Source organism: Ictalurus furcatus, chromosome 3 (genome assembly GCF_023375685.1).
Source record: "Ictalurus furcatus strain D&B chromosome 3, Billie_1.0, whole genome shotgun sequence".
Classification (NCBI taxonomy): Eukaryota; Metazoa; Chordata; class Actinopteri; order Siluriformes; family Ictaluridae; genus Ictalurus; species Ictalurus furcatus.
Genome location: NC_071257.1, coordinates 30,590,463 through 30,613,680, shown reverse-complemented (window position 1 = coordinate 30,613,680; position 23,218 = coordinate 30,590,463). Strand labels below are relative to the sequence as shown.

The window sequence follows — 23,218 nt, the reverse complement described above, 5'->3', positions numbered from 1 at the left end:
CTTATGCTACTATCTAGTAAATTATTAGAGTAACCCTGTAATACGCAGGTGAGAGTTTACGACATACTATACAGTCATCCACAATTCAAAGTACATCTGGAGCATGAATAAGCATTCTCCAGATAAATCAAAATTTTAAAGGTGTCATTAAGGATGAAGTACCAAACTAATGAAAATGTGTGTCCCAAATTCCTCCCAATGTCACAAACATGTTTAAAATGGTTTTAAGTCAAGTTTGACAAAAGGGGAAGCCATGCTTCTTCAGAATATGATATAAACATTGTTCCTTCATATGTAGATAACCAACACTATGAGGAGTTCCAGAGTGTATCATGTAGGTGATTATGACATCTTGGAAAATGACAGTATGGAAAATGCAATAAAAAAACCAAAAAGAGTCATTTGAAAATTCAGTTCAACCTGTACTATATTGAAAACACATTATTAACACGTTATTTGATGTTTTACTTTACTTATTTTTGAAAATATACACTCATTTCAAATCTGATGACTGCAACACAATCCAAAAAAGTTGGGACAGTCGACTGTTTACCCCTGTGTAATATCAGCTTTTCTTTTAATAACACTTATTAAGTGCTTGGGTGCTGAGTGAAGACCAGCTGGTTAAGTTTAGCAAGCGGAATTATCCCACATTCACCTATTATGCATTTCTTCAGCTGTACAACTGTACAGGGCCTTTGTTGCATCATTTTGCGCTTCATAATGGGACACATATTCTCACTCGGTCAGGACTGCAGGCAGGCCATGCTAGCACCCGCACTCTCTGATTACCCAACCATGCACATGTAATCTGGGCAGAATGTGGTTTCACGTTGTCCTGCTCTGGATAGCAGCGTATGTTGCTCCAAAATGTGTACATATCTTTCTGCATTAATGCTGCCCTCACAGATGTGCAGTTTACCCATGTCATCTGCACTGACACGCCCCCATACCATGACAGACGCTGGCTTTTGGACCTGACGCTGATAACAGCTTCGATGGTCCTTTTGCTCTTTGACCTGGAGAACACGACGGCTGTTTTGTCCAAAAACTATTTGAAATGTCGACTCGTCGGGCCAGAAAATATGATTCCACTGTACTACTGTCCATCTCAGATGAGACTGAGCACACTGCACTTCTGGACAGTGTTGATGTACGACTTCTGCTTTGCATAGTAAAGCCTTAACTTGTATCTGTGGATGCAGCGGCAAATGGTGTTGACTGACAAAGGTTTACCAAAGTATTCCCGAGCCCATGTCAGGATATCCATTACAGACTCATGACGGTTTTTAAGACAGTGACGTCTGAGGGATCGGAGATCACGTGCATTCAGTAGTGGTTTTCGGCCTTGCCCTTTACGCACCCAGATTTGACCGGATTCCTGGAGTCTTTTAATTATATTGTGCACTGTAGAAGGTGAAATGCCCAAAATCCTACCGATTTGTCTTTGGGGAATGTTGTTCTCAAAGTGTTGTATTATTCACTGACTCATCTGTTGGCAGATTGCCGAGCCTCGACCCATCCTTGCTCTTGAAGGACTAGACATTTTTGGAGGCTCCTTATATACTACGATTAGACGATTGCCTCACCTGTTTCACATCACCTCCTTATTTCAACTTGTCCCATCGCTATTAGTCTTAGTCATCGGTATTAAATTGAAAGTGTTGCATGCATCAATTTCAAAATAAACATTTACCTTCAAAATTCTATGCAGTTGATTAGGTAAAACATCAAATACCTTGTCTTCATAAGCGTTTTGTTTAAATACACTCAAAGTACATTTACAATCACTCCTCTTTGTTTTTATTTGCATTTTCCATACTGTCCCAACTTTTTCAGAATTGGGGTTGTGTTATCTTATTAATGATAAGAGAGCTTAAAGTAGCTGGAAATTCAAATATCCAAAATATGTAACAAGTTCCTGTGTGTGTCTACAATGCCGAATTGATACTCAGAAATACATACTCAGTTTTCCAAACTTGGCATCTTCTCTGATGTTTATTCTCATGACAGATGCGTTTCCATCCCCGCCAATGAATCCCACTAGACTCTTCCCGGGAGACACATCCCTGATCCCGGATTTTGGAGAAAGGTATCCAATGCCAGTGTCCGTGAATTTCACGCTGCCAGCCTTCACTAAACCAAATCCGTCGGGTTTTACAGCTTCTCCCCAGTAACACAACATGATGAAGGTGCAGAGTCTCCCTGTGTGGCTTTATTCACTTTAGGAGAGTCGCCGCTTTTATATACTGCCCTGCTTGTGTTTATACCGCACTGAGGCGGAGAAACGAAAGCGAAAGCGAAACTTATGAGCTGTGACTCCGCCGATTCAGTGGAAACAGAAAGCTATTGAATGCTTGCGTGTGTGTGTGTGTGTGTGTGTGTGTGTGTGTGTGTGTGCGTGCGTGCGTGTGTGTGTGTGTGCGTGCGTGCCTGCGTGCGTGTGTGTGTGTGTGTGTGTGTGTGCGTAATACTTCCCTGCTGAAAACAAACAATAGAAACCATCACAGAAATTCTAATGTTTTTCACCACATATACCATTACACACCATCAGCTAACCATTAAAAACCATTACGATTATCATAATTGGTCCTTAATGGTATCACCATGGCAATGGTATTACCAGTAGATACCCACAGAGACCATTACAGTTTCCATTAAAAGCAATGCAATTCCCATTATGACCATTAAAAGCATTATAAATTCTATGAGGATTTCTATTGTTTGTTTGTTTGTTTGTTTGCTTTTTCAGTTCGGAATAACCAATTGGTATACGTTATTTTCACATTTTGAAAATAAATAAAAATTTTAAATTAAATATAAAAAGCAAGCAAAATATATTTCCTGCTTTTTTTTTTTTTTTTTTTAATAAATTTGCAAAGATTTCAAACAAACTTCTTTGACGTTGTCTTTATGGGGTATTGATTGTAGAATTTTGAGGAAAATAATGAATTTAGTACACCCCTAAGTGAAAATGTCCAAATTAGGCCCAAAGTTTCAATATTTTGTGTGGCCACCATTATTTTCCAGCACTGCCTTAACCTTCTTGGGCATGGAGTTCACCAGCGCTTCACAGGTTGCCACTGGAGTCCTCTTCCAATCCTCCATGACGACATCACGGAGCTGGTGGAGGTTAGAGAGCTTGTGCTCCTCCACCTTCCATTTGAGGACGCCCCACAGATGCTCAATAAGGTTTAGGTCTGGAGACATGCTCGGCCAGTCCATCACCTTCACCCTCAGCTTCTTTAGCAAGGCAGTGGTCATCTTGGAGGTGTGTTTGGGGTCGTTATCATGCTGGAATACTGCATACTGATCATGCTCTGCTTCAGTATGTCACAGTACATGTTGGCATTCATGGTTCCCTCAATGAACTGTAGCACCCCAGTGCTGGCAGCACTCATGCAGCCCCAGACCATGACACTCCCACCACCATGCTTGACTGAAGGCAAGACACACTTGTCTTTGTACTCCTCACCTGGTTGCCACCACACATGTTTGACACCATCTGAACCAAATAAGTTTATCTTGGTCTCATCAGACCACAAGACATGGTTCAGGACATGGTTCCAGTACATGGTACAGGACATGGTTCCAGTAGTCCTTAGTCTGCTTGTCTTCAGCAAACTGTTCGCAGGTTTTCTTGTGCATCATCTTTAGAAGAGGCTTCCTTCTGGGAAAACAGCCATGCAGACCAATTTGATGCAGTGTGCGGCGTATGGTCTGAGCACTGACAAGCTGACCCCAACCGCTTCAACCTCTGCAGCAATGCTGGCAGCACTCATACGTCTATTTCCCAAAGACAACCTCTGGATATGATGCTGAGCACGTGCACTCAACTTCTTTGGTCGACCATGGCGAGGCCTGTTCTGAGTGGAACCTGTCCTGTTAAATTGCTGTATGGTCTTGGCCACCGCGCTGCAGCTCAGTGTCAGGGTCTTGGCAATCTTCTTATAGTCTAGACCATCTTTATGTAGATCAACAATTCTTTTTTTCAGATCCTCAGAGAGTTCTTTGCCATGAGGTGCCATGTTGAACATCCAGTGACCAGTATGAGGGAGTGTGAGAGCAATGACACCAAATTTAACACACATGCTCCCCATTCACACCTGAGAACTTGTAACACTAACAAGTCACATGACACCGCGAAGGGAAAATGGCTTATTGGGCCCAATTTGGACATTTTCACTTAGGGGTGTACTCACTTTTGTTGCCAGCGGTTTAGACATTAATGGCTGTGTGTTGAGTTATTTTGAGGAGACAGCAAATTTACACTGTTACACAAGCTGTACACTCACTACTTTACATTGTAGCAAAGTGTCATTTCGTCAGTGTTGTCACATGAAAAGATATAATCTAATATTTACAAAAATGTGAGGGGTGTACTCACTTTTGTGAGATACTGTATATATGGAAGCCTGGTTATGGCAGTTGAATGCACAATTAATTTGCCCTCTATGTTCTTATACCTACCAGGTTTATAAAAATTATACCTTAGAATCAGCAAATGATCAGAAAACTTCATAATGATATAATTTCACTGTGTTAAAGATTGCATTTTCTTATTACATGTTCACCACACTTTCACACCTCTGATGCTAACAGATAACATTTGAATAAAGCCTGTGGAAAGATTTTCATTCACACTGAAGTCATGAACAGAATATACGTTTATTTTAAGTTCAAGTTGTACATGGAACAGCTTTTCGATGCTTTTTATCACCTTTAATAAGTGTTATATCGGACAAGCAATTATGCCTGTTTGGCGAATTTCTGTTTTGTACTCACCACAGCTAATAAGAATAAATGTTAAATGCAAGAACCTAACTGACATAGTGTTTCCTTCCCCTACGTATTAAGTGATGCAATTCATACAAATATTCTGCACATGCAGTTTATCCTAATGCACCTAAGTAAATGAATGCTAGTGATCTGAGATCTTAGTTAATCAGGACTGGTTAGCAACCTATAATAAGAAATGTGTATATACATTAAAATGGTACATATAGTAATGCATGGAAATCTAAAATCTAAAAGTTTTTGTACTGACTCGATAATGTAGAAGTCATCAAATAATAATATCTATAACAAACTTTGTACTAAAAAAAAAAATAGGGTGCCTAATACTTTTGCACAGTACAGTAAATACGCTTTATAATAATGCATGACCTAAATATTCAAAGATCAGTTCATCCAGTTGTTGTATCTTCTATCCAAAAGCCTCGGTTGTGTTTTAGTGCTACGATAAGCTTTTCCTCCAGACGCTGCTTGTTCTCATATGGAGGGAGCATGAAATGAGAGTGGCAGGTGAGGGACTCTGGCAGATGGTCCTGGGTGAAGTTAGGACGGTCCAACATGATCATCCTAACTTGTTCCATCCCAAGGATAGGTACGCGATCACAGCCCGTCAGAAACACTGATATAAAAGGAAGGACAGAAAAAAGGTTGTGTGAGGGTATTGTAGAATGGTCCAACCAGGTCAACGAAAGTCTCTAGGTGTAAAACATTCAGCATGTACCATATACAGTATATAGAAGAATATTAAATCTGTAATTGTTGGATTCTTGTTTACAGCACTCAGATTTTATGGCTTATGTTTGATGGATATAATTGAGGCCTTGCACTGTCTATTATGTTGCACCGTAATGTTGGAGGTCTAGCATACTATCTGTACTCCTCTATTAAGACAACTTCCTCAGCAGATGTATACTTTGAAGGGGCCTGTCTTATTGTCCGTCTTTAACTAATAAAGGAACCCCTGCAAGTGTCTTGTTTGGGATATCATTTTGTCAGCATCACTTTTTATATTCAGTTCATGACATTTGTTTATTCACTGTCACTTTCTAGTTTATCAGATTAGCTAAAGATGAATCGCAAACTAGCATTCACAATTTTTTTTGGAACTAAACACAACTAGACCACATGGGTAGCCAGCTAGCTAAGGCTAACTACTAAGCTATTGAGCTGCATATGATATCTAGAAAAGCTATGAGGTTATGCTAGGTTAATTAGCTTATTTTAATAACAGAATGACTTTTGGTAATGCATAAACTCAAATACGAACACTGCTGTGACTTAAGAAATTTGTCATTTTTCTTATTGGTTGGCGGAACAGATTGATCTACTAAGTTTGTGGAAATAGATTTACAAGAGTGCCTATAATGAGAAGGATACTGGCAATACTTCCCAAGAAAGTTGTCTACATAGGCAGCTGCTTTACAATTGGAACACAATGACTACATACATGTACATGGATGGAATGTGATCAAAACCTATTTAACTTGATTGATTGGCATCTGGTTTTATTACTGTAAACAAACACACAAGAATTGCTTCAAGTTTCCAAAATATGGGAAGAAATAAATGGACTCACAGAGAAAGGCTTTCTTTTCCTCGTGCGTCAGCTCCTCAAATACCTCCCAGAAAGCAACAATAGTAGGGTGTCTCTCATGGTACTGTCCAGCATATGCTGTATTCTAAATTTAAATCATAACAGGATCACACTCTAAAATTAATTTTAAACAAATCAATCCGCAAAAATACTCCACAATAAGCGTTTTCACAAATTTGTATAAATTGAATAAGAATAACAAAGTGAAGTATCATATTTACTCTCTGCTATGAGGCTCACTAAGCTCAGTTTCATTTCTACGGATCATCCTTAGATTTATATTATTATGGATAAATATTACAAATGATAAACAAACTAGTAGCCAAAATATTATCTGTATTTGAGTCTCTTTAGAACACATTATCGGTTCATTCAAAATAATGTATTCGTACTGAGTTAGATCCCTATTATGGAGTATTTTTTCCAGACTAATCAGGAAAAAAAATAATTTTCTGTTTGAATGCAAGGTTATAACATGAGAAACTGAGGAATTGAAAATCGAATACTTCCAAATATATTTATCAGTGTTTGACCTGTCTGAATGTGTCCCAGTCGTATTCCTCTGTGCCCGTCATCACTCCTCTGAGCTCCTCCGGCTGGAATAAGTTCACCACTTCTTCATCGCACACTTTGTAGAATCCCCTCTTAAACTCATTAAACACCTGCTCCACTGACTTGTTCAGTGCATAGTCGACATATGCCTCCACATACTGCTTCCTGTTGAAATAATTATTTTCAACAAAAAGATGGTAGTCAATATATAATGTACAATATATTCATATTGTGTGGGTCTAAGCATAGGCAATAAACACATCAGTGTTGAGTAAGTGATAAAACACCATACATTATAAGAGTGATATTAAGCAGAGCATCATCAATTGTTATTAATACTGCAGTCAGTTATATAAGCTTATATATGCATAAGAATTGCAATTGCAAAAGGAAATATAATCATTCAAATGTTCAAGATGCACTTTACTTGTTATCACTTGTCACAGATTTTCCTTTTCCGTGGGACTCCAGCTCCACATCAGCACCATCCCAGTGCGCCTGCGGTTTAAAGGGACTTGAGATTTATTTGTATATTAATAATGATGTGTTAAGAAATATCAACTCATTTTATGACTGTGAACTTGATAGAAATGCCTCGTACACAGAAAGGGATGTTCAAGTCATCAACAACATCATCAGGGTACTCATGAAGAATGCAACGCAAACTCCTGAGGGGAAGAAAAAACAACAGATTAAAACAAATCAGTAATTTGGTCAACGACAAGAAAAGAAATATGTATATTTAAGAATGTATATTGAAGTATTAATTCAATTAATGGATGAACTGTATGTGCACTTTGTTGTTGAATGGGAATTACTGTTATGTAACACTGATGTCTTTATTGTTATGGACCTCAATCTATTTGGATGGACCTCAAGGCCCAGTTTAGGTGATTAGTTTAAGAACTTTGTCTTCTTTCCCAAATGTCCCCATTGTTTTCTAATGAGAATGATGAGTACTGGATATTTATATATGGCTCTATAGTAGGAATATTGTGCCATGTATTGTTTAAAAGCATGTTCAGGGTAACACTTTACAATAAGTTAACTCACAGGTTACTATGTATTTGTAGGAACTAAGCAGTAACGAATGAGTAGTACTAGTACTTCACTAGGCTATATGACCTTGCTCCAGATCATCATTAACATCTTAAGAGGGTACACACGAACACTTCAGACATTATCTCAAATATACAACTTGTGTATTCCTTCTTTAATATTAAAAAAAAAAACAATAAGTCAAAGACATACACAAAACGTTGTGTTGCACTTTACTGTTGCAGAAAAAAAAGACTAATGGAAGATAAACTAAGATTAAGTTTTAAGCTAGAGTCTCATTTGCAGGCCAATGTGCAAATTTGATCATACTGCTATCTGAAAAGATTAAAAGAGAGTTCAGAAGGGACAGTGGTGTGTACAGTGTGTCTTGAACTCTGCCTCCTGTGAGCATGGCTTTTTATGTTATAATAATATACTAATAAATAAAAATAAAAAAAAACATCTATATTGTGGTTAATGAAGTGTTGAAGTAGGCTACTTTATTTATATTAAGGGTTTAAGCTACATTATTATTACATACTAAGTAATTAACCAGTATTCTTTTGTAGTTCATAGTAATAGCCTAGGTGTTCCTTCATTAGTCCCTGAATAGTTACTTATGAGTTAATGAACAATACTATTCCTAATGAAAAATGAACAGTAAGTGTTACTCATGCTCAATATTATGGCTTTGAAGAAGCAAGTTTTCTATTCTTTCTCCTTAACACATGCAAGTAAAGTCACCTGTTGTTGTAATTTGCTGTCTGTAGAATCCACAATTAAGAGAAAAAAATTATATTGTAATAGAGGACCTGAAAAAAGTCTGAGTGTCTTACTTTCCGATCACAGGGATGAACTCAATCATATCCTCCAGAGTGGGCTTTACATTGACCAGCTTTTTAAACAAGGCCAGAGGAAATGGTATATGCACTATGTTGCTGTTGTAGAGGGCCAGGCCACAGAGGATCCCAAACAGGAAGTACTGTTTTAATTCAAGTGTTGGCTAAAAGAAATAGTCAGAGCAATGTAATGTAAGTATATAAGTATAATGTAATTATTTATGAACAGATGATTAAGCATGCGGAACACGCTGTGTTTTGATTTAAGCATCAAGTGGTATATATTTGGATATACCTTGGCAGGGAACCAGATCATTGTTTGCCTTTCTTTGTCATTGTACATGAACATCTCGGATTTAGGAGCCAAAAGCTCATTAAACGTATGGAGGAAAAAATCCCGTTTGTTCACTTCTGTCAGTCTGGAGTCTTCTACAAACTGCACCTGCAGGAAACCTGGAAGTTAGTTATGCTGACTAAGCACTTTTTTCATTCTGTATGTTCTTAGCCAATATTAGATGTTTTTGACAAAGTTTTCTTCTCACCACTAGAACTTTTTTAAAGTTGTCATGGTCAGCATTGTTAAGTTGTCTGAATGTGTCCTCAAGCAGGGCAGTGCGTCTCACTTTCAGCTGGAGGATCGGTGTCGGGACCTCCCATTTGAACATCTCCCGAAAGACTCCGCCAGCCACCACATCATTGTGGACAAGCTGATGCGCCATCTGGAACATGAATGCAATGCATTTATTGTTTTTCTGGAGTTTACGAAAAATTTGTCATAACAAAAATTACAATTTTACTTTCCTACTGAAATCTATAGCAGACACAATGAACACAGAAATGCTCAGACTGCAAGTTTTGTGAACCTATGCATCATTTGACTTAATGACTAAGTAAAAGAACTCCAAAACAGTAGAAACATGGGTGGCCCATATGAATGGCCTAGAGGGGCTAAGCCCCCTGACTTTTAAAAACCAATATAAGGTTTAATTTTTGGCAAAAGTTTTAAAGAGGCTTATTTTAGTTTTTTTTTTTACACCAATAATAAATCATAAATCACTAATGCAGCTCCCAATCTCCTTTAAGTAAGTAAGGAAGTGTGTGTGTGTGTGTGTGTGTGTGTGTGTGTGTGTGTGTGTGTGTACATATGTGTATGCATGCATGCATAATAATTCGCTCCAATACTATTTACATTTACAGCATTTATGCACTATTATTATTATTATTATTATTATTATTATTATTATTATTATTATTATTATAAATGAGTCCTCAGGATTTAATGTATTGGTCAAACCTAATAGTTTAATTGTTGAGCTATCAATGGATATTAGATTTTAGAAGCCACCAGTGAGCACAAGTAACATAACATGACATTTAATGTACATTAACAATAAATGGAATACCTGGGTCATATTAGCAATGTATTTGAAAATGCTGATTTTGCTCATCAGATCCAGGAGAAATGGGTAACGGCAGAAAATGGCAGGTGTCTGATCCACTTCCTCTCCACCATAAAGAATAAGATAGGAAATAGATGAATAAGATGGAAAGGTTCTTGGTTTTTCCACTCTGAAAATGTTTTTTTTTTTTTTTTAGATTTACCTGAACTAGTCCCCACTTAATGTACTTCCACAGCAAAACATCCTCTTCAAGTAAGTTTGGTGTGGTGCCGATTTCTTCTATGTAGAACTCACTGAGTGTAACCTTCCTTGACTTCTCTGCCCTTTTGTTTCCCTTCGAATGGAATAGCATGGATTAATGGTAATCTACTTTTGTACCAAACATTTAATCATTTTGGTTTTCATTAAATGTTTTGTATTAATATGAGGCCAGAAATCTAGTTCTTAAATGTGCCACCTCCCAACTCCCAGCACTCCGGTACAATGTAAACTGCTATCTTCAAAGTTTGTGAGGCATGTTATAGCGGTTATAACGCTACCACACTAAGAAGTCATATTATGTGGTAAACACTCACTGCCAAGTCTGCATGAAAATGCGTAAGAAGTGGATGCAGTTTAGGGAAGCTATTAAGTGAAAGAAAAAAATCACATTTTTGCTACATTAGCCTCAGAGCCTCAGAGTGTTTCCGTGAAAATTTAAAGAAGCAAAAGTTGGATAACAAGCTTGCCATGGATGATCAATTATGTTTATACCAAGAGGAAAACTTTTGTTTTTTTCTTAAACTAAATCTTTAATTGTTGGGAGGCTGGCCTGGGCTCATACTGTCCTCTAGTGTTATCTATGCCAAAGACTAAGCACAGGTTAAACTTAATGAGTGTGCATGAGAATGCAGTTCCGGCACCTTTGGTTCATGTGACAGTAAAACTGAGCTCCAGTAATATAACTGAATGAAACTGTAAGACATTTCTAATACAATCTCCATAAAATACATTGAACTATGCAATGTAAAAACACATGTTGATAAACAACTCCTACATAGCTATATGATAGCTACACTAAAGTGCCTCTTCCGATCTTTAATGATCCCTTATGTTTTTGGTGCTACATGTTTACAGCTATGATTCTTTTCATCCCTTAATTTTTTTCTCTAATATTCTGTTAACCTAAGTAATTCTGAAGCCTTTCTGTGCATAATTAGCTAGCTAAAGCAGGCATATTATCTGTGGATAGATTTTATAGACAATTTGTGCCATTATAATAGTTATCGTTTTGCAAACTATTTGATTCTAGATGTACCCAAAGGAACATTTACAACCTACAACCTAGCTAACCAGATTAACCTAGCCAAATAGATTAAACTTGCCAGACTTTTAATTCAACAGAGTGCAATATGGGTGGCGACTGAATATTTTCAAAAGATCTAAGAAGATGCTTGTGTTCACTTTGCTGGTATAAAGGCTTTACTGTATCGTATATCTTTGCCAAAACAACAACAACAAAAAAAAAACAGCATTTTGTTATCATTATAGCATAATAGCAAATTCCTGGAAAACCAGGATTTGGAATAAATTATGAAAATTCAGGTCTGGCCACACAACTATAGTCAGTTAAATTAAGCCTGTAGAACAAAGACATTAACATATTAAAACTCATATAATATTATCACATTATAACCATTATATCAGTGATGTTGTTTGCACTCATAAAGAGTGACATTCTTGACTACATGCGTTGAAATGTTGCATCTGTATAATATCTGTGTATTAGAAGTATGACCGTTAAAATTAGACACTGACCCTGTAAAGTAACTTGAGGACTTCCAGCACTGCTTTCACACCAGGGTTAAAATTTAACCACATGGTGGACTTCAGGAGGAAGGCAAGTGCTTGTTTCCACATACAGATGTACTTTGTCATAATGCTGGCATCCATGGAGGACCAGTACTCCTCTGTAGGTCACAGAAAGCATAAACCATTAATATATCAACTCAATTATGATCACTATAAGTCATAAATTGTATTATAATCATTGCTGCTGATAATTACTGTCTCTGACCTCTCACAAGTTCACTCTTGAATTTTCATTTGTCATACCACTACTGGCTTTTTCATGCTTTGGGTGGAAATGTCTTAAGCTGCCTAGTAATAGAACTGTATAAATAACATTTTTAAATGAATAATGGCAGTAAAATCTTACTCAAGCTTTTCAGGGCAGTCTCATTGAGGTCTGTGATGGCTACAGCTAACGGCAGCACCAGTCTAATGACATTATGTGGTTCGTGAAGAATGGAGCATATGGGCAGAAGCAGGAAGATCTCAGGACACCTCATCACTGGAGCAGCATACAAAAGGATGTCCACCACATGTGTGATGTTCACCTGGGGTAAAAGAATTGTAATTTAGGCGACACTTAATTGTGATCACATTTTATTTACAGGCTATATGTAAAATATATTAGTTATTTGATGGTTTTTTTTCCCCCTGCATCAATATTATGGGCAATTATGTGTACATTTGTGACATATAATCCAGATTAAGACCATGTTAGAGCATTCTGAATGTACCATGCAGATAAATTTCAATAATGAATACGTTTAACAGGAGTTTGTTGATGTGTTACTGGTCACTAAACTAATGTTTTTGACATTGACATTGACCTAAAATGAGTTTAACATGACTGCTTTATACTTATACTTATACATTTACTCATTTAGCAGACTCTCAAGGTAATACCCGACACAACTACATGAATTTTGTGAGGCTGATTACCACTTAATACATTGTATAGTCACATGACACACATCGTTTTTATATAAAAGTTTTTGTTTTAAAAATAAATTGGACTCAACTGAATTCTTGATCCAGGGAATCTTCAGGAGCTGGTCAAAAGTCTGGCTAGCAGCATTCAAATCAACCTGAATAGTACCTGGAGTATTCCTATTAATTCCAAAAGATCAGGGACAGGAAATAAGATTAATATTGTGTGCAGCTTTGCAAAATTGTTACTGTTATTAAGAATACAATTAACGTACAGCAAAAACCAACAGAGATAATCAAATATTAATTTTATACTGCTAACTCAATAGTTGATATTATATAGCACTGTTTTGACTACAGGTTTCTCATTTGTGAGATTCTTAACAGATTTACCTGTCTTTAATGAAGCAGGCGACAAGATTTGAACTTGTGGCAAAAGTCAAGGCAACCTCCCTGTGATAAAAAATATACAGTATCATGAAAAAAAACAAAACACAAAGCATAGTATAATCCATCCAGATTTGTTGCATCAACTAGCACTATTAGAACCTAAAACTAAGCCAGTTTGTTCTCGCCTTTTGATTTCTTTAATGCTTCTTTCTGATTCCAACATTGTAACCCATCTCTGCACTTGGGCCTCTTCAAGTTTTCCAATTGGCTCTCCAAGAACATTGATCTGACCAAAAAAAAAAGGAAAAAGACAAATTAAATGTAAATGTGTCTCTTTTGTTTTTACCTACTATCACTGAAACTTATCCATTATCTCTTATGTCTAACATAGTTGACATTTTTGTCTTCTGTTAAACACTACTGTAACTATGTTAGCAATGCAACGCTTTGATTTCTGCACAGCACACAACTGATAAAGTCTCACAGGAGTAAGGAAAATACAGCAATAGCCGACACACTGGCACCAGAACCATTAATTTATATATATATATATATATATATATATATATATATATATATATATATATATATATATATATATAGAGAGAGAGAGAGAGAGAGAGAGAGAGAGAGAGAGAGAGAGAGAGAGATGTGTGTGTGTGTGTGTGTGTGTGTGTGTGTGTGTGTGTGTACATATATATATATAAACTACATATATGTTCCTGGATGTAGCTTTTGCTCACGTATGGTTTCTGCATTCTTAGCTTTTGATTTTATGGCATTTATTTACTGATAGATTGAAATACAGTATGTCAGGAAGTTTGTTTACCTTGGAATGTGGAAAGAAAAGAAAGTTGGCACTGTAGCCTGATGATATCTTCATTTCTGTTTGAATTAAAAAAGAAGAAATGTTATAATGAAAACAGATGAAAGTATTTAGTATAAAGTTGGATTAAACAGGTCAGTAAATCTATGAATATGCAACCTTCTATACATTATTCTTCAAAGACTTGTTAGATTTTATCATTTATAGTTTGACAGACTGCTATGATGAGTGTGTGTAGAACTCCTGAGTGTATTTAATTACAGTTTCTCTTTATGAGTTGGTGGGTTTGGGTATTTAATTGTGTTTTTTTTTTTTTTCTCTCCAGTTTTGGTGCATGCTGTGCCCTCCACTAATACTGTCACCCTTGGTAAATATGAACAAAGAAGGCTGTGAAAAATTGTCTTTCATTTTTCAAAAGCATTTGTAATGCTTTTGCTATATTTTTATAGCCACTTCCCATTTTGTGAAGCTCAACAACCTTTTGCCGCACATCACAGCTATATTCCTTGGTGTTACCCATTGCGATGAATGACTAAGGGAATTTGGCCCATGTGTTACCTCATATTTATACCCCTGTCATATTTATATGCTGTCATGGTTGAACAATTTCCTATTCCTAGTCAGCCAGGTGTACTAAAAATAACTTAAAATATCAATGGGAATATACTTCAAATGTATATTTCTCATATGAATTCATAAGGGTGCCAATAATTGTTGCACACCTATATTTAACAAAGATGTTTTTTGATAAACCTGTGTTGTGTTTGCAGTTGTTTGATATCCATGAAAGCAGAGTATTTTTGTGAATTTTTTAAACAAAAGATCAAAAGGTTAAACAATAAATATCTAAGGCATTCTGGGTAAAACAATCAGCTAAATAAATAAACATACTGGAGGCTTGTGTACCTGCTTGTATCCCTGCTCCTGTGTTACTCCAGTCTCCTTCCAGTTTTACTGGCTGCAGGCTGTTCTCAGTGTCACCACTCGCCCGTGCCTGTACATCACGGCCAAATGTGAAGAGGATACCAGACGGCATCAGAACCAGAGTGTGGTGGCTGTTGTATAGATTAGCAGTAAAAAAAATAAAAAAAAAAGTAGTAAAAGAATAGTCAATCAATGACAAGAAAGGGACAGAGACAGGACTAGAATCAAAACAAAACACACCCACAATGTGCTATACATCAACCTGAAGTCACTTTGGTGATGCTCATTGTGTATGCATATTAATACGACTGTAGGGTAAGTACTTAATTTGCACATTTTCTCTTTATTTTTTACGACAAATAAAATAATCACTTTCTGTTTATTTCTTTAAAAAATAAAAAATAAAAATAAAGCTATGTCTTGGTATCTCAAAATAAAAATAAAAAGTTTTGTGAAATCATGACATAATAATAATAGGTGATTACATATACACAGACGGTCACACCTAAACTGCCAATTTCCAAATGTTTGTGGACACCTGACCATCACAGCATATGTGCTTTTTGAACATCCCATTCCATATAATTGCCTTCTTTACTGTTAAGCCACTTGAGTTGTTCTACTCCAATCTTGGCAATCCATGTCTTCATGGAGCTCGCTTTGTGCATGGGGTGTTGTCATGCTGGAACACGTTTGGGCTTGACCCCTGAGTTCCAGTGAAGGGAAATCGTAATGCTACAGCATTCGAAGACATCCTATACAATTGTGTGCTTCCAACTTTGTGGCAACAGTTTGGGGAGGAACCACATATGGGTGTGATTGCCAGTGTCCACATACTTTGAGCCATATAGTTTACTTTATGAACAGAACATACTCTCATGTCTACACTTTTATGGTAGACATTAGAAAATGAAAGAGAATCTGTTCTGTGAATATCTTATTTGTTCATCACCTGCCACAGGTTACTTGTTTAGCAGGTCCATCAAGGCCCTCAACTTTCCTGGGTCGAAGCTCATTATTGGTGGAGTTGTGCCCAAGTTGACCATGAGCTCCCTCTCCGAATGTGTACACCTCTCCAGCCTGAAAATAATAGCAAACTTTCAGCAACTGAATGATGAAGCAGGTCGATTGGAATCTGTATAAATGCTATCTACAGCTAATGTAGAATATTTGTGTGGAACATGTGGAACTGTTCTGTAACACACGTAGCACAAATTAAAAGAAATTAAAAGAATAAATTACCATTATATTAGCCAATATGGACGAATTTGAATTTACCCAGCTGTTTGTCTGTGACCTTGACTCATTCAACGTACCTTAGTGAGGACAGCAGTGTGAGCCGCTCCACAGCTGATGGAAGACACCCCCAAGTTCCTCAAAGCTGGAACTGCACATACTGCAAATCGGCCTGTAAGATAAAATATTTTACTAACCTTCCTTAAAGAGAAAGACAAACATGCTAATTTGGGGATTGGTATCTAATTTGGTTAAGGTTGTATGTTAGTGGCCAGACTGTGAGTGTAAATGCCAGGACTTCCAAAGGGCCAGTGTTGGACCTGTTTTGATTGGATTCTTCCCCACTGGTAAGTGTATGTACTACAAATGTATCAGTATCAGTATCAGGCTGGTTTTGATATGAAATGCTAGACTGGTATCACCTGAAATTTTATAGTTTCCAATGTATGTATGTATGTAAGTGATTGTATGAGATGTTGGCCAGCATAATACAGATCTTGCATTGAACCAAAATTGTCCAAAGCCAAAGCCTTGGCAACAGATGCTTACAGAGAGTCAGATAGCTATATAAGAGGACATCCATATCAGTATCATAGATCTGAATAGGAAAGTCTTCAAAACAGAGCGTTTTGTGCTTTGCAGTTTCTCTGTAACATGACAACTGAGGTCGGTGACTGATGGTAATGGTGATGATTTTATAACGTAAGTGATTACATGTAATCAATATGTAATCAATAAAGATGTTCCACAACAGAAAATGTAACTCTAAACAGTTTATAAAGTATGACATTGTTCATTAATAATTAAAAATGTTTAATCATTGGCAAATTGCTGTGGTATAAGAGGAATAAAACATGTTGGGCTGTTTCATTACTGGAAAATAATCAAGTTCAGGATGGGAACAGTAACAGCTTCATGTCTGCCACATCACACCATCCCATTGATGATTATTTTCCTATAAATCCATGCCCCTAGGTGTTTTATTTTTTCAGAGGTTTACCCAACTGATTGCCATATTTATCATTCATTGATCTATAGGGTGTACCATATGTCCAGCATTATAGTGTTAATGTCATTTTTAAAATATATTTTTACAAACCATGATATATCTGAACAATGAAGAATTAATCTGAATAATTCTATTCCAAGGAACTTGTGTATTGAGAAAAATTGGTTTGTTTTGTTTGTTACTCCTATGATGCTGGACACCCTGTATTTTTAACCAACCACATGCAAAATGTATACTGGAACTTTTATAGTGGTAAATATTTTATATAAAGCAAAATGTACAACAGTACCTTTCACATCAGTCCTATTAAGGCCCAGCTGTCCAACACTGTTAGCTCCACAGCAGAACACTTGAGATGGGAGAGCCAGTGCCAGGGTATGTGTTCCACCAGCAGAGATCTGAATGACTGGAACTCCGACAAGAGCTCGTACCAGAGCAGGTTCAGGCTGCAGGTCCACTGATTTCCCCAGACCCAGCTGCCCATATTTATTCTGACCCCATGAATAGACTTCACCTCCTTCAAGATGGACAGGCATGTTTCATCAATATGTTTCAGCACTATTGCACTCCCCTCCAAAACTATTGCAACGGCAAGGCCAATTCAATTGTTTGTGCTATACACCAAAGACATTTGGATTTGAGATCAAAAGATGGATATGAGATGAGAGTTTAGTATTTCAGCTTTTATTTCCTGGTATTTACATCTAGATGTGTTAAATAACATAAATCATAATTTTTAGGCGAGCAAAAGAATAGGAACAGATAAGTCTGTTCTGGTTCCGGTGGAGTCAGTGGAGTCAAGCAATCAAACAGGGTAGTGATTAAGACCTGGAAGGACTGGGTTAGGAACCGTTGCAACCCTCCATTATGACACATCAGAAAAAGGAGCGGTAGCAACTAGTCCAGAATGAGGTAAGGGCAGTTGTTGAGGAGGAGAGGTCCAGCAGAGCAGTGCGAATGAGACAGGAAAGTGCCACAACTAGATGGGAGCAAACCGTGGAGAGGGAGATCTCGTGGATAGACCTGTGGTGGGCAGAGCCACACTGCATCAGGTTTCTGGTCCAGGTGGTCTATGATGTCCTTCCCAGTCTATCCAACCTGCACTGCTGGGGCCTGGCTGATACATCAGCCTGCTCCCTTTGAGCATATCCTGAGCTGCTTTCCAAAGGCTTTGGGGGATGGCCAATATCATTGGGGGCATGACTAAGTGCTCAAGACCATTGCAGAGAGCATCAGTAGTGCCATCATCAGCTGCCAGAGGTCAAAACCCACAAAGAAAACCATCAGCATAGAGCTGGAGAGAAGCCAATAACAATACCTAAAGCAACAGCAGGGCTTTTTCAATAAAGCACAGGACTGACAGCTGACAGTGGACTTGGGCAGGCAACTTAGGTTTCCTCAGCATGGTGTTAAGACCATTCTTAGACCTGACATCGTTCTGATGTCAGAGGCAATGAAGAAGACTGTCATGCTGGAGCTTACTGTGCCTTGGGAAGACCTTATGGAGGAGGCCAACGAGTGGATGAGGGAGAAATATGACGGCTTCATCAGTTACTGCAACAGACAAATCTAGAAGACAAGGTAGAGTGCAGAGGCTTTGCAGGACAGTCTCTCTGTATGGCTTACACTACACTCTGCATCACAGGCAAGAGGATGAAGAGGGCCATCTTTAACAGTACAGTGGCTGCAGAGTAAGCCTCCAGTTGACACTGGATCAAGAGAGCTGATCCATGGGAGACGGCTGCTAGGCCTGTTCGCCCTCAGCTGGGTCACCTCTGAGAGGGTGTCTAATGTTCGAAAGACCCAAAATACCCGAGGACCACAGAAAACATCACTGATTATGTGCCCTATGTTAGCATTGGAAAATGTTTAATTACAACAAGAAGTAAATTTCATTTACAGCTTTTGGCAGATGCCCTTATATTTATCTCATATGTACAGTATATATATATATATATATATATATATATATATATATATATATATATAGCTGAAAGGTTCAGGGTTGAGGGTCCTGGTGGTGGCAGCTTGGTGGTGGTGGGATTTGGGCTCAGGACCGTCTGATGAGAAGACCAATGTCTTAACCACTGAGCTACCACCACCACCTTCAGTAAATAACACTTTATATTTGGTTGCTGCATCTGCATATAACTGTATCAAGCCTGCGACTCATTGACATTACCAAATTGTGGGCTTCTTCTTTTGTGATGGTTTTCCAGGCTTTTACTGCAGCTTCTTTCAGTTGTTTCAGTTTGTTTCAGGGGGTTTCTCCCTTCAGTATCTTCTTCCGGAGGTGAAATGCATGCCCAATTGGGTTAAGGTCTGGTGACTGACTTCGCCAGTCTAAAACCTTCCACATTTTCCCCATGATAAAGTCCTTTGTTGAGTTGTTGTGTTTTGGTTCATTGTCTTGCTGAATGCTAAAGTTCTTCCTGACTAATTGGGATGCATTTCTCTGTAAATTGGCAGACAAAATGTTTCTGTAAACCTCTGATTTCATTCTTCTGCTACCATCACGAGTTACATCATCAATAAAGATTAGTGAGCCGATTCCAGAACAGCCATGCAAGCCCAAGACATGACACTACCTCCAGCATGGTTCACAGTTGAGCTTGTATGTTTTGGATCATGAGCAGATTCTTTCTTTCTCCACATTTTGGCCTTTCCATCAGTTTGGTAGTGGGTAATCTTGGTTCCAGAACTTTTGTGGCTCATCTCTGTACCTTTTTGTGAATTCCAATCTAGTCTTCCGAATCTTACTGTTCTTCTTCTTCGGTGTCTGTTGCTCAGTACACCAGTGGTTTCTTTGTTTTTCAGGACAATCCAAATTGTTGTATTGCCCAGTGTTTGTGTAATGCCTCTGATTGATTTTCCCTGTTTTCTCAGGTTCAAACTGGCTTGCTTTTCTCCCATAGAAAGCTCTCTGGTCTTTATGTTGGTTTATCCTTTTTAACAACAAATGCAGTCCTCACAGGTGAAACTGAAGGCTAAACCAAGAGTAAATGTTCCGAGCTATTTATTGTTTAAACAATCAATCTAACAGGACCTGGGTAACAATAAACACCTGTCAGTTATGTGTTCCAATATTTAGGTCTGCTACAAAATGCACTGTGTTCTATGCTGTTTAACACATCTACTTATAAATAACAGGAAATAAAAGCTGAAATTCTAAACTCTCTTTCCGTATTCATCTTATGATCTCAAACCCAAATATCTTCAGTTTATAGCAAAAACAAATGAATTGGCTATGCCATTCCAATTCATTTTAGAGGGAACTGTATAATTGGCCATGTCAATGTTCATATTAAGTGTTTAACAACATGAGTACTATCTATCACACTCACCTTTTGTTAGGGCCAAAGAATGGAAATTTCCACAAGCCACCTGCACCACTGGAATCTGGACGGGTAATGGTATCACAAGTGGTCTGAAAAAATAGAATGATTGCAAAAGATAATGTGAAACTCCCAAGATGTCTGAGCTTTAGAAATGTTCATGTTATTTATAAATTTGGTAGACACTTTTATCTATGAACAACCAAAGATAATGCTATAGAGGGGAAATAATTGGTCCCAAGGACAGACCCCAGCCCTACATATTGTCCAGGGAAGTGGGGGTGCAGGGAAATAAATTTTATTTTAATCCAATTTTATTTGTATAGCACTTATAATGCATATTGTTACAAAGCAGCTCTCTTTTTGAAACTAACCAAGTCTATACAATGGCAAGGAAAAAGTCCCAGAGATGAAATGAGGAAGAAACCTTGGGAGGAACGAGACTCCAAAGGAAACTCATCTTCCTCAGGGTGACTTCAGACAGTTTGATCATAAATCATTACAATATAGAGTTTGAAATGTATGAAATGTGTTAATATGAAGGTTGTTAGATATGAGTACATAGGGGTCTGGCGATAGGTATAAGACATGTCATGATCATTGCAGAACAGAATGAACCTCCTGAAGATTTCACCCAGGATTTGAACTGTCAAACTTTCATACAGGCAGTTAGCTGGTTTCCTTTGGTGCCTATTCAACTGCAATTAATATAACATCAAATAGGCTGTCTTATACTTACACTGGTTTGAGACATTTTGCCACAAGATTGTTGTGGCCCAGCTGACCTTCTCCACCCGCTCCCCAGGAAAACACTTGACCTGAATCACACAGAGCCAAACTGTGGTCCTGTCCACATGCTACCGCAGCGACAGCTCCCAGGCCTTCAATCTTCACTGTGGAGAGAGGGAGAGATGAAAACACAGAGCAAAACCTAGCGTGAGAGACAGTGTGTGTGTTTCTGTGTGTGTGTGTGTGAGAGAGAGAGAGAGAGAGAGAGAGAGAGAGAACGAGAGAGAGAGAGAGAGAGAGAGAGAGAAACTGAGACTGAGAGAGAGTGACTTCTCCACAATCTAATGAGATGATTGTAGTAAACATTGTTATATGAGGCTATATAGACATGACTCGGGAATACACCAGGGCATACACTGCAGGGCACCATGTAGAAACACACATTCACATACTCATTCACAACTAGGGGCAAATAATCTTAGTCAATCCACCTTCTGGCTTTTTTGGAGGAACCCCACATGGACACAGGAGAATGTGCTCCGAAGCAGACACTTACTGTTATCATTTTAATTATATTCAGGGCTTATATAATCTATTACATACATTCTTTAGATATTATTAAGCACATGACCAACTAACTAAGCAGCATAAGAATTCTAAAGACAGTCCTAGGTTAATTCAGAGGAAAACCCTGCAACATAAACTAAAGTTAAAGGAAACATGATTGTAAAATTAACTTAATCAAACAGCATTAATTTGAGCTTAAGAACCACTGTAGTGTACTTTAAAGGTACTTTAAATAGCACTTTAAATAGCATGAATGATATCTCTGAGTAATAAAAATGCACCAGTACAGTGTTTTATCTAACAGTGTACTGTGGTCTGATGATGAATGTGTGCCAAGTATTTCAGAGATCAGAACCGCAGAAACGAAACTGAAACTCAGACATCTTGGGAATAAAAGAAAGTGCTTAAAAATGTCTGAAAATAGGTCAAAGAGGACTGTTGTTTAACTTACAACACTGCTGAGTAAAATAATTTTCTCTTTAACACAGTGGGGAAAAATCTGGGAGTCTGATGACGTTTTTCTCATTCTATAAACCTGTTACAAAGTGTTAGTCTGTCATTGCGCATTTAAATCTCTCTCTCTCTCTCTCTCTCTCTCTCTCTCTCTCTGTATTTACCTGGCAGTCTGGTGTCTCTGCTCTTGGACCGTCCCAGCTGTCCTTTAGAGTTTCGGCCACAGGACAGCACCTGTCCGCTGACAGTCAGGAATAAAGTGTGCTGTTCTCCACAAGAGATCTGAACGAGTTGTTCATTAAAGTTGACTGAAGTCGGTGTGGTGATGCCATTCCCTCCAGTGCCGGGAAAAGCCAGCTGTCCTCTGGATGAATCGCCCCAGCAGAAGACCATGATGCTGCTGCAGAGACGCTGGGGTGTGAATGAAGCTCTCTCTCATCACCAGTCTGCCCTTATTCAGTCTAATACTGTCAGACTTCCTGCAGGGGGCACTGTGGAGGCAACTCACTGCCATGAAGCTAATAATAAGACTACTAGTAATAGTCATAATGCTGTAACGGCTATAACTACTACTATACCACTAATAATAATAACGTAAACCATAATCCTCAAGATTAAAATAAAAAAAAGGCTTGAAATATTTCACTTTATGTGTAATGAATCTAGAATATATGAAAGTTCCACTTTTTGAATTAAATTACGGGGGGAAAAAAAAACTTTTCCAGGATATTCATTACATTTTTTACGATGCATCTATATATATATATATATATAT

The 23,218-nt window shown here is 37.8% G+C and overlaps 2 protein-coding genes across 3 annotated transcripts in view; both read right to left on the bottom strand.

Moving 5' to 3' along the window:
- The window catches only part of LOC128606045 (probable E3 ubiquitin-protein ligase HERC3), an 18,687-nt gene extending 16,310 nt beyond the window's left edge, over positions 1 to 2,377 (bottom strand). For both annotated transcript variants that reach the window (XM_053622018.1, XM_053622016.1), the window contains exon 1: positions 1,966 to 2,377. In XM_053622018.1, coding sequence (XP_053477993.1) covers positions 1,966 to 2,185 — 220 coding nt within the window. In that variant the 5' untranslated portion in view covers positions 2,186 to 2,377. The remainder of the gene's footprint in view (positions 1 to 1,965) is intronic.
- A 2,254-nt stretch (positions 2,378 to 4,631) lies between these two features.
- On the bottom strand, positions 4,632 to 23,066 carry LOC128606044 (probable E3 ubiquitin-protein ligase HERC6). The gene is made up of 23 exons (XM_053622015.1): positions 22,608 to 23,066; positions 21,434 to 21,587; positions 20,704 to 20,786; positions 17,649 to 17,876; positions 16,431 to 16,522; positions 16,067 to 16,194; positions 15,097 to 15,245; positions 14,194 to 14,249; positions 13,550 to 13,650; positions 13,368 to 13,427; positions 13,067 to 13,154; positions 12,415 to 12,595; positions 12,015 to 12,166; positions 10,420 to 10,551; positions 10,221 to 10,319; positions 9,360 to 9,536; positions 9,113 to 9,259; positions 8,815 to 8,981; positions 7,542 to 7,608; positions 7,368 to 7,438; positions 6,922 to 7,105; positions 6,371 to 6,473; positions 4,632 to 5,413 (listed from the first exon to the last, which is right to left on the bottom strand). The coding sequence occupies exons 1-23, from the start codon at positions 22,834 to 22,836 to the stop codon at positions 5,187 to 5,189; spliced, it is 3,075 nt and encodes a 1,024-aa protein (XP_053477990.1). The 5' UTR covers positions 22,837 to 23,066; the 3' UTR covers positions 4,632 to 5,186.
- Between the last annotated feature and the right edge of the window lie 152 nt (positions 23,067 to 23,218).

What these genes read in the sequence shown, in the direction of transcription:
- LOC128606044 (XM_053622015.1), bottom strand. Translation starts at nt 22,836, where the DNA reads ATGGTCTTCTGCTGGGGCGATTCATCCAGAGGACAGCTGGCTTTTCCC. An exon ending in ACACTGCTGTCCTCACTAAG is followed by an intron (nt 16,195 to 16,430) that starts GTACGTTGAATG and finishes TATTATTTTCAG; the next exon opens with GCTGGAGAGGTGTACACATT. An exon ending in TTCATCCCTGTGATCGGAAA is followed by an intron (nt 7,609 to 8,814) that starts GTAAGACACTCA and finishes TCTTCCCCTCAG; the next exon opens with GAGTTTGCGTTGCATTCTTC.